The sequence below is a fragment of the Scyliorhinus canicula genome, chromosome 20 (genome assembly GCF_902713615.1).
Source record: "Scyliorhinus canicula chromosome 20, sScyCan1.1, whole genome shotgun sequence".
In the NCBI taxonomy this organism is placed as follows: domain Eukaryota; kingdom Metazoa; phylum Chordata; class Chondrichthyes; order Carcharhiniformes; family Scyliorhinidae; genus Scyliorhinus; species Scyliorhinus canicula.
In genome coordinates this window covers 12,863,668-12,875,359 of record NC_052165.1, presented here as the reverse complement: position 1 = coordinate 12,875,359, position 11,692 = coordinate 12,863,668, and the positions used below count along the sequence as shown (strand labels likewise).

General features: G+C 45.1%; 1 protein-coding gene across 1 annotated transcript; it reads right to left on the bottom strand.

The window, feature by feature from the left end:
• Positions 1 to 4,398: 4,398 nt before the first annotated feature.
• Positions 4,399 to 11,193, bottom strand: lsm8 (LSM8 homolog, U6 small nuclear RNA associated). Its single transcript, XM_038781032.1, has 4 exons — positions 11,014 to 11,193; positions 8,941 to 8,981; positions 6,001 to 6,128; positions 4,399 to 4,737 (listed from the first exon to the last, which is right to left on the bottom strand). Exons 1-4 carry the CDS (start codon positions 11,042 to 11,044, stop codon positions 4,647 to 4,649), a joined length of 291 nt encoding a protein of 96 aa, XP_038636960.1. The 5' UTR covers positions 11,045 to 11,193; the 3' UTR covers positions 4,399 to 4,646.
• Positions 11,194 to 11,692: the final 499 nt, after the last annotated feature.

Below are 11,692 nucleotides of genomic sequence, written 5' to 3'. Positions count from 1 at the left end.
GGCACTGTGAGTCTTCAGCAAAATCATGTTCAACCACATGTTGTAACCTCATGGCCTGGCATATTACCTACTCCTACCATTACAGGCAGTACGGTGGCACAAGTGGATAGCACTGTGGCTTCACAGCGCCAGGGTCCCAGGTTCTATTCCCTGCTGGGTCACTGTGAGGAGTCTGCATGTTCTCCCCATGTGTGCGTGGGTGCCCTTAAGTGCATAAATTTCCCTTAATGGCCAAAAAGGTTAGGAGGGGTTATTGGGTAACAGGGATAGGGTGGAAATTAGGGCTTAAGTTGGTCAATGCAGACTCGATGGGCCGAATGGCCTTCTGCGCTGTAAGTTCTATATATATTACCATCAAGCCAGTGGACCAGCCCTGGGTCTGAGTGGAGAAGAGCATGCCAGGGGCAGCACCATGCATACCTACAAATGAGAGACAACTTCGTGCAACTGAAACAACAACATGCAAGTTAAATAGCAAGTTAAGGGGCAGCACAGTAGCATGGTGGTTAGCATAAATGCTTCACAGCTCCAGGGTCCCAGGTTCGATTCCCGGCTGGGTCACTGTCTGTGCGGAGTCTGCACGTCCTCCCCGTGTGTGCGTGGGTTTCCTCCGGGTGCTCCGGTTTCCTCCCACAGTCCAAAGATGTGCGGGTTAGGTGATTTGGCCATGCTAAATTGCCCGTAGTGTCCTAAAAAGTAAGGTTAAGGAACGGGGGGGGGGGGGTTGTTGGGTTACGGGTATAGGGTGGATACGTGGGTTTGAGTGGGGTGATCATTGCTCGGCGCAACATCGATGGCCTGTTCTGTGCTGTACTGTTCTATGTTCTAAATAGCAGATGTAGCACGCTATAAATTGAGCTAAGCGATCCTACAATCAACGGATCAGATCAAAGCTCTGCAGTCCAGCTGCATGCAGACGTAAATGGTTGTAGACAAAGAAACCACTAATGGGTGGAGAAGGCGACATGAACTTCCCCATCCTCAATGATAATGGGAGTCCAGCACCTGTGTGCAAAGGACAAGGCGGGTGTTTTCCAGCCATCCTCAGTCAGAAATCATCTCTAAAAGTCCTACCCGTACAGTAGCCATTTCTCAACCTAATCAATTCAGTCAACATAACATCAAAAGGTTGAGCACACTGAATATAGTAAAAGCAACGAAACAACACAACATACCTGCTGCACTACTGAAGACTTCGGCTCCAGAATTAGCCAAGCTTTTCCAGCACAGCTACAAAACAGGCACTTAAGATAAAGTGAAATGTTGATCAGGTTTGTCCTATCCTGAAAAAGCAGGATAAATCCAATCTGGCAAATTAATGCCCGTCAATCTACTCTCAGTCAGTAACAAAGTGATGTTGACAGTGCTGTTAAGCAGCACTTAGCAAAAACATGCTGATGTCACACCCAAGATAAAAGAAAAATGGTTGTGGTCATTGGAGACCAATTATCTCTCCAGGATAGTGCTGTAAGAGTTCCTTGGGGCATTTTCCTAGGTTTCATTTACATGCTTCCCTCCATCGTAAGGTCAGAAATAAGGGTGTTTACTGATGATCATAGTGTTCATTTCCATATGTCCATGAGTACAGCTCCGACAATCAAAAGGGCAGCATAGTGGTTAGCACTATGGCTTCACAGCACCAGGGTCCCAGGTTCGATTCCTGGCTTGGGTCACTGTCTGTGCGGAGTCTGCATGTTCTCCCCATGTCTGCGTGGGTTTCCTCCGGGTGCTGCAGTTTCCTCCCACAAGTCCGAAAAGACGTGCTCTTCGGTAATTTGAATTCTCCCTCTGGTGCCGGAATGTGGCAATTAGGAGCTTTTCACAGTAACTTCATTGCAGTGTTAATGTAAGCCTACTTGTGACAATAAAGATTATTATTCTAAAAAAGCTTGGGGCCATCCAGGATGAAGCTGTCTGCTTGATCAGCACCTTAAACATTCATTCACTCCCATTTGGGCGCTGAATCTTGTAAGATTCACTACCTGTAAGATACACTGCAGCAATTCACCAAGGCTTTGTTAACAATAACTTCCAAATGCACAACCTCTACAACCCTGACCTCCCAAGTTCCCTGCCAATTCCACACCATCCTGACTTTGAAATATATCACCATCCCATCATTATTGGCCGTATTCCATCATATTCCAGGATGGGCCGACATCCTGGAACTCCATCACTAACATTTTGAGAGTACCTTCACCACACAAGCTAGAGGTTCAAGAAGACAGCTCATTACCTCAAGGGAAATCAGGTGGGCAATAAATACTGACCCCACTAGCAACCACCCCCCCCCCCCCCCCCAGTCTGAATTAATTGAAATTCGTGCTTCCATGAAGAAGATGGCTAATGAGCTGACCAACTTTGAAACAGCTGGTTTTCTTGCAACCATAAATTTAGCCCTTAGAAGGGGGTGAACTCAAAAGGTTCTGCAACCAGCCATTGAGCACTTAGATCTAGAGTTTGCATATGCCAAAGTTTTCTCCTATCCCCTCGTCGACCAGTTATCCCAATCCTGGCATGTTATTTCCATAGCCTGGGAATTGTGACAGGGCGAGTTGTGGAAGTGTCCAGCACAGAGGAAGTCCTGTTCCACTATTGTTATGAAGATAGAACAACATTGTGGGTTTTGTGTTCTGCTAATGAAAAATATATTAAAACTAGTATTATTTCATTGTGTTCAATTCAGGAGATTTGTAAAGCAGACACCAGGTCTGGAACCCCAGGATAACCAAACTAATAATTTAACTACCTAATCAGAACTATGGCTCCAAACTTATTGGCAATCCTTATTTTTGTGTTGTGAACATCTCAAGTTCTCTCGGGATTATACAGCTGTAGCTCACTTATTTAGAGTATTCTTCATTTTCTCAACATTTAAAAGTTGACTTTTCCAGAGGCTTTAAACATTACAAAAATACATTTTATCTTGAGTTCTGCAGACTTCATTCCACACTTTCAGGACCCCCCCCCCCCCCCCCCCCCCAAATCATCATTACTGCAATAACGTTTACCTTGGGCAAATTTACCACTATTCCCCACGTCCTTTGCCACTTCATCAACTTACCCTCTCATGCTGAGGTAAATTATTTAATGGATTAATCTCAAGCCAGCCGCCTATGTTCCTCTTTTGCTGAGCACAGATTGTGTGCCATTTGCAATTTTCTTCCAAGGTAAAATACGTAATTTCTTCTCATTTTATATACATCTCAACCTAATGTAATGGAGTCGAGTATTTTTTGCTTGCTGTTAAGTCCTTTGCAATTTAAGCTGATTTCTGCAATACAGAAATACCAGTGAAGCCTTCAGGGTAGGAGTTTAGAGATTTTGCAGAGATTGTAAGTTCCAGGAAGACGGTTGTGTGGCGCAATGAGTAGAATCCGTGCTGCTCCGCCAGAGGCTCCGGGTTCAAATTCTGCTCGCGGGCTTGGATGCCCAAGGAAGGTGCGTTTGTAATGCAGTTTGTCAAACAGTTTGTGTATCAACTTGTAAATCCTTCCAACATACGGCAAGCTGTTAAGAAGAGCAGGAGACTCCTAGTCAGCCATCTGCAGGAGGCAATGGGCAAACCACTGCAGTATTTTGCCAGGCATAATAATGTACCTGAGGCATGGAACCTGAAGAGAGAATTATGATCCAGGACACCAAATCCTGAGGCAGCTCTTCCTTCCCTTTGGCCATGATGCAAATATTCTATGGGATGAAACATTCAATAACTGTGAATGGGGAGATGAGTGCCTCTCGTTAATGATTCATTTTCAGCACCTGAAGATGAAGACTGGTTATATGTAAAATATTAAATAAATATTTTCAGAGCTTTTGAGAAATCATCCAAAAAAATACAAAATCACAGCTTTCCAAAAACAGCACAATTCACTCTGATGTAGACTGCTGATGCTGGTATTAAAATGGGGCTATTTTGGAAACAATGCCATTAACATTGGCCAGGGACAGAGGCCAAAGTAGAAGCAAAGGCTGGAAACCATGTATACAATTCTTCTGAAGACCTAGACCTTTAATTTCATATCTTTTGGGGAGGATCGAAATCAGCAGCGAATGACATTTTTGGAGGAGGAGTGACTCTCCCGGTGACTGACTCTATCTGTGACTGACTCTCCCGGTGACTGACTTTAAAAAGATAGCATTAAAGAAAGTACAGGATATTGAGGCATAGTTAATTAAATGTTGTCTTGCTTTGTTACAGAAACATACAAGGTATTAAACTGCCAGCCAGCACAAGCAACTAAATTTTACCGATCAATTTGTAAATATGGAAACTGGACTCTGGTTGTAAGTATATTACTTTGCAAAAAAAAAGTGATTAAATCATTACTATTTTAACTAAAATTGCTCAAATAAATTTCTGGAGCTGAGCAAAAGAAAAAGCATGCTTACGTACAATTAATCAATACTGTGTTTAATTTAAAATTGTATTTTAAGTTTATTTTCCATTCATCAGCAAGAACTGAATACACTCAAATTTTAAGAAATATTTATGTACATATTCAAAACTACAAAGACATAAAAATATTCAAATAGGAAATATTATTTCATCCTTCAGACGTCAAACTGCCTACATGCACTCTTGCGAAAGCATGTTTTAAACTCTCCTCAATGCCTGCCACACGTACAAAGTTCTTGCGTCTTTTTTAGTGTACCACAGAATTTAAAGGCTCAGCTCTGATGTTTCCCAAATCCAACGCAGAATCTGTTTCTTCATCTATTTCACCAATCACTGCCCTGTGATACAAGAGGTCAATCGTGATTATGCATTCAATCTTGGGAACGTTCCATTTCAGCTCACCCAGCAAAATGATTATACAAATAACTCCCCGGTATAATTCAGAGAAAATTCTCAATATATTTACTGTAAACAAAGCAGTGAAAAACTCCAACGTTAATCTTTATTAGTGTCACAAGTAGGCTTAACGCTGCAATGAAGTCACTGTGAAAATCCCCTAGTCGCCACACTGTTCAGGTACACTGAGGGAGAATTCAGTATGTCCAATTCACCTAACAAGAACGTCTTTCGGGACTTGTTGGAGGAAACCGCCCGGAGGAAACCCACGCAGACATGGGGAGAACGTACAGACTCCTCACAGTGACCCGAAACTGCGTCCCTGGAGCTGTGAGGCAACAGTTAACCATTGTGCTACCGTGCCGCCCATATGGTCAATGCATTTTAGTTGTCAATTTTATACTTAAAAAGACCCTGGTTACAATTGCTCAATGCAACGTCTATTTTTGTTCCCAGAGGTTTTTATACTTTGAGTAGCATCAGTTCAGAAGCTGGAAAATACTGAGGTTTCAGTAATTTTGTTGTTTATACGTAATTACTACATTTTCCCCATCACTAAATTAAATTGATCTGTTTTCCGCCTTATTAAAATTGTAGAAAGCATTTTTTAAAAATTCTTTCACAGGACGTGGGCTTCACTGGCTAAGCCAGCATTTTTATTGCCCATCCCTAATTGCTTTTGAGAACGTGACGAGTTGCGTTCTTGAACCGTTGCAGTCCATGAGGCATAGATACACCCACAGCGATGTTAGGGAAGGGGTTCCAGGCTTTTGACCAGCGACAGTGAAGGAACGGCGATATGATATTGGTCCAAGTCAGTGTGTAGCTTGGAGGGGAACTTGCAGGTGGCAGTTTTCTTCTGTATCTGCTGCCCTTGGTCTTCTAGGTAATAAGCGGTCATGGGTTTGGAAGGTGTTGTTGAAGGAGCCTTCGTGAGTTGTTGCAAGGCATCTTTGTAAAGATGGTGCACACACTGCCGCCACTGTAGGTCGGTGATGGAGGGAGGGGATGTTGAAGATGAAAATGAAATTAAATTAAAATGAAATGGATGGGGTGCCAATCAAGCAGGCTGCTTTTGATAAATAATATATAAAGCTTAGTTAGTTTAAAATGTTATCAATGATTCAAAGAGAGCAGTTGGTATATCAAGACTTTTATAGTGGTACCATTTGGTAGAAGAATCAATGTAATCCGCAAACACTTACACATTGTCCCCTCTCACTATGTATAAGCCAAGTACAACTTGTTCCACGCCTTGTTGTGAGCTAAATACTCGCTCATGACTCTCATCCAGGATTAGGTTGATTGTCTGGTCAAATCCTTTCAGGGTTCCCTGTGATAAGAAGCAACTGAAAGTTGTTCAGAATTCCATACATTTGTGTGTAGACAAAGCTCCTGTTAGTTAAATAACAGTAACCTGTCATTTTGCCAACATTCTCATAAGACTTTACAAAATGCATCACTTGACAGCAGCAAAACTGAGTCCACAACCCAAATTAAATAGACACCTGCAAGAGCCTAATGAAAAATAGCTAGGGAGGAACAAAAGGTTTTCCTGGCATAATTAAAACTTTTAGACACATGGCTTGAAGATCAAGTGTGCCCATTTTGCAGCATATGGGTCAGGAATTGATCCTGAATGGGTTGTCCTGAGGCCTTGGGCCTCAATCATTAAGCCGATGAGCTGCAGAAACTTAATGCAGTTCACAACTGCCGTTTGGGTTGGGGATAGCAATCGGAGTGGATGGTGAGGGGATATGAGAGACAGGCAGGGAAGAATGAGAAGCCAAGATTGGGAGCCAGAAGTTGATCTCAAAGGATTATCAACCATCCAAATTGTATCAACAGTCACAAACGTTTTCACCGGGGTTACAGGTTAACACGGAGGTCTTGTGCAGACCTCCAGTCGGTAGTATCCCTGCCTCTGAGCCAGAAGCTTCAGGTTCAAGTCCCACCCAGGACTTGAAGGCCAAGGAAGGGGCATTGATAATGCAGCCAAATGGGTTGCTAATCCTTCTATATATGCCAATGGCTGCCCATAAGAGGGGGAGACTCCTTATCAGCCACTCAAGTAAGCCTCTGGCAACCAGTTCCGGGAATCACTACCTTTGGAAACAGACAAAAGTTTGCCTTAGTGCACAACTAGGTGCGGAAAGAGAATTGGAACTGGACAAGTTAATATACATTAATGAATTAAATTTCAACTAAACTAACCACCCAATATAAAAGCAAATTGAACTCAATGCCAAATTAATTTACCTCTACAATTTCCAAAATACTTTGGAACTACACTACTAAAGGTGGACCAGGATGATAATTAAGACCTTGAATCCAATAAACTGTTTGGGCAACAAATTAAAGCAATGGCCATTTATTTAATGTCCTGGAATATATTAAGCTGGGAAAATAAAATACTTCCTTATCTAACACCCAGAATGTGGCTCACGTTAATGCATTAGTGCTTAGTGATCTGACAATATTCATTTTCTTCTTAGTTCAGAACATTTTACACGACAGGAGGCTATTTAGCCTGACATACACTACCAGCTGCCACTGTTATTTGTTCAGTAACATTCACACCACTCAAATGCCAGGCAATGACCATATCCAATATGAGAATCAAACCATCACCCCTTGACATTCAATGGTATTATCATTACTGAATTACTATCACCATCCTGGGGGTTCCCATTGATCAGAAACTGAACCGGATCAGCCACATAAATATTACAAGAGCGGGTCAGAGGCTAGGAATCCTATGGCAAATAACTCATCTCCTGACTCCCCAAAGCCTGTCCACCGCCTACAAGGCAAAAGTCAGGAGTGCAATGGAATATTTTCCACTTGCCTGGATGAGCGAAGCTCCAGCAACACTGAAGAAGCTCGACACTGTCCAGGACAAAGCAGCCCCGTTTGATTGGCAGCCCATCCACAACTTTCACTCCCTCCACCACCGACACATGGTAGCAGCCGTGTGTACCATAGGCAGCAATATCCAAACCCACGACCACTACAATCTAGAAGGACAAGAGCAGCAGATACCTGGGAACCCCACCACCTGAAGGTTCTCCTCCCAAGTCACTAACCATCTGACTTGAAAATATACCGTTGTCGCTGGGGCAAAATCCTGGAACTCCCTCCCTAACAGCCCTGTTGGTGTAACTACACCACATGGACTGCAGCAGTTCAAGAAGGCAACTCGTAACCACCTTCTCAAGGGCAATTAGGGGCAGGAAACAAATGCTGGCCGAGCCAGCGATGCCCACATTCCGTAAAAATGAATTTAAAAACTAGAAATGCTCAGTGGCAGGGTAATTTTTTGCCAATTAATAATCTTTTTTCAAAATTAAGGATTTTTTCTGTCTAATTAAGGGGCAATTTAGAGTGGCCAATCCACCTACCTTGCACATCTTTGGGTTGGGGAGTGAGACCCACGCAAACACAGGGAGAATGTGCAAACTCCACACGGACAGTGACCTGGGGCCGGGTCCTCAGTGCCATGAGGCAGCAGTGCTGACCACTATGCCAATTAATAATGGTTATGTACAGGAGAAAGACTACTGCATGAACTATTTCTCATCCCGTCCTCCAGGATACAACCCAGAGGACCACTTTGTCAATCAGCACAGGTAAGCACCACCAGTGGACTGCTATGTATTCAGCAATCCTTCTTAGCGTCAGTTTAGACCTGGGAATGCTGAACACTACAGTAGCTTCAACCAAATTTGAAAGTCACTTTTACAAATGTGTTTAAGATTAAAACGTTGTACCAGTTTTACAAGTAGCACCAGATGTTATAGCTCCCTTTACTATTTGAACAGGGTGCTTCTCAGTTTTCTGTCTCATGTGCAGGGAGAGCTAATTGCAAAACCTCCTGCTCCGCAGTTCCTAAGCCTGGTGAAATTTGGCCCACACTGGTCCAGTGTGCAAAGCGTATCACCAGAGTCTCTCCAACTGATTGGCCAGGTTTCAATCTCAAGCATAAAGGTGGGTAGCCATAGTCCACTGGGTTGATTGAAGTCTTCCTTACCAACTGCGGTTATGTTAAACTAGAACTAGATTATTTTTATTTTTCCACAACTGAGGTATCAATAACTAAGATTTAGACTTCATTAGTAAGATCTCCAAAATTAAGGTTAACTCACCACAATCATTCTTCCATCTGCTGTAACGACTGCAACAGTACCTGAAGACTCAAGTTAAGGTGAATATTGACTTTTGCCTCTCCTGCTTAATCAACCTTCTCAAAGGCAATTAGCGATGGGCAATAATTGCTAGCCGTGCCAGGGAACATCCATCCCATGTAGGAATAAAAACAATCCATAGGTAAAGGTCAATTTCCATATTTTTGCTAACATCCTGCATTATCTCTGTCCTCAACTCCACAGCCACCTCCCGCGTTCTCATATTGCCCGACAACGAGTGGATATTTGGAGGGTCTTGATGTCGGGGGGTCCACCACCCTCCTAACCATAACCCCATCCCCCAGCCATCTGGTGAACCAAATACCACACAACCTCGGTGCTAGATTTGACCCTGAACTCCAAATACCAGATCCAATCTGTTGCCACGGTAACATTGCAGCATCCATGATATAATTTGTCTCTTATTTCACTCTGACTGAAATCCTCATTCAAGCCTTCACGACCGCTGGACTCAATTTCTCCAACGCTCTCCCACTCAACTCCTATCAATTTACACGGAAAATATTCAACTCTTACAGTTTTCCAAAAGAAATCTTGTACTTCAATGGCACTAAAACTGTGAACATAACTTTGAAGTTTCAATCCCCGTTTACACCCAAAGGTTTGAGCCCCAGAGGAGGTGAATGTGTTACGTGAGAAGATAAGAAATAAGAGCAGTGGACCATTCAACTTAACCTTGCTCCCCATTCAGTAAGATAACAATCAATCTTCGTCTTCAGCTATACTTCCTCGCCCTATCCTCACATCCTTTGATTCCTTAATATCTAAAAATATACTGTTATTATTTATTATTATACTCAATGGATGAGCAGCCACAGCTCTCTGCAGTACAGAATTTCAACGGTTCACAGTGAAGAAATTTGTCTTGCACTCCTAAATGGTTAGCCACTTATTCCGAGGCTGTGCCCCCAAGTTCAAGACTCCCCCAGTCAGGGGAAAGCAACTTGTCAAATCTTGTTTCAAGTAGATTATCTCTTATTCTTCTAAATTCTAGGAAACATAGGTTTAGTCTATTGAGTCTCCAAATAGGACAATTCCATCATCCCACAGCCACAAATTAGTCTGGAGAAATTCGGACCTCACTCCCTCCAAAGCTGAGTAAAAGGAGACCAAAGCTAATACTCTAGCTGCAGTCCCACCAAAGTCCTGTACAATTAGAACAAGACTCCTTTGCTCCTCAAGATAATGTTATTAATGTGCAACGACAAAGAGCAAATACGCTTTCAGCCGAATAGTCACCAGAACATCCTGGTAGATATTGCCTCTGTATCCAACTGCAATCAGTATCAAGCCCACTCAATACTCTTCCCATAAAAAATTAAGAATCCTACATGGTATTGCAGAGTCTATGGATCTAACCGCCAGGAATCGCCCATGTCAGTGATGCCAGCTCCAAATAATGTTAAATAAAAGCAGATTATTCCCCAGCTCAGTGAGACTGAGCGCTGGGAGGGGAGGGGGTTTAAACTCGACTCGTTGCAGGGGGGGGGCGATAACAGTGACCACTCCCAGATATCCACAAGACCCTCCCCCAAACATCCATGAGATGCAACTGAAAATCCCCAAAACCCCAACATTCCGAAACCCCCCCCAACATCCCCAAGACCTCCCCAACATCCCCAAGACCCCCCCCCCCGCAACATCCCCAAGACCCCCTCGAGACCCCCCAACATCCCCAAGACCCCTCAACATGCCCAAGATCCTTCAACATCCAGGAGACCACCCCAGAATCCCCTCAACATCCCCGCAAACCCCTCAACATCCCCGCAAACCCCTCAACATCCCCGCAAACCCCCCCAACATCCCCAAAAAAAACCAACATCCCCAAAAACCCCCCAACATCCCCGCAAACCCCCCCAACATCCCCGCAAACCCCTCAACATTCCCAAAACCCCCCAACATTCCCAAAACCCCCACCCCCAACATCCCTGAGATGCCCCCCAAATATCTCAGAGACCCTTCAACCATCCCTTCACAATCCACACACCCCACCCCCCGGGCCGTGCAGGATACGGTTGATGTAGGTCTCCAGGGCCGAGGTCATCCTCCTCCTCCTCCTGCTGCTGCTGCTGAGCGGCGGCTCCGACCGGAAACTCCCGCTCTCCGCGCCGAGGCTGCTGGGTAAAGCAGGCCGGAGCAGCCGAGCGCCGAGCAGCCGACAAGACAGGAGCAATGGAAGGCCGCGTGATCCCTCCCCCACCCCGGTGATCAGCCTGGGAAGCCCCTCCCCCAGAGGTATCAGACTAGGGGGCCCCTCCTCCCAGAGGGATCAGCCCGGGAAGCCCCTCCCCCAGAGGGATCAGCCTGGGAAGCCCCTCCCCCCCAGAGGAAGCAGACCAGGAAGCTCCTCCCCCAGAGGGATCAGCCCAGGAAGCCCCTCCCCCAGAGGGATCAGACTGGGAGACCCCTCCACCCAGAGGGAGCAGACCAGGGAGCCCCTCCCCCAGAGGGATCAGCCCAGGAAGCCCCTCCCCCAGAGTGATCAGCCTGGGAAGCCCCTCCCCCAGGGATCAGCCTGGGAAGCCCCTCCCCCAGAGGGATCAGCCTGGGAAGCCCCTCCCCCAGAGGGATCCTCCCAGGAAGCCCCTCCCCCAGAGGGATCAGCCCGGGAAGCCCCTCCCCCAGAGGGATCAGCCTTGGAAGCCCCTCCCCCAGAGGGATCAGACTGGGAGGCCCCTCCCCCAGAGGTATC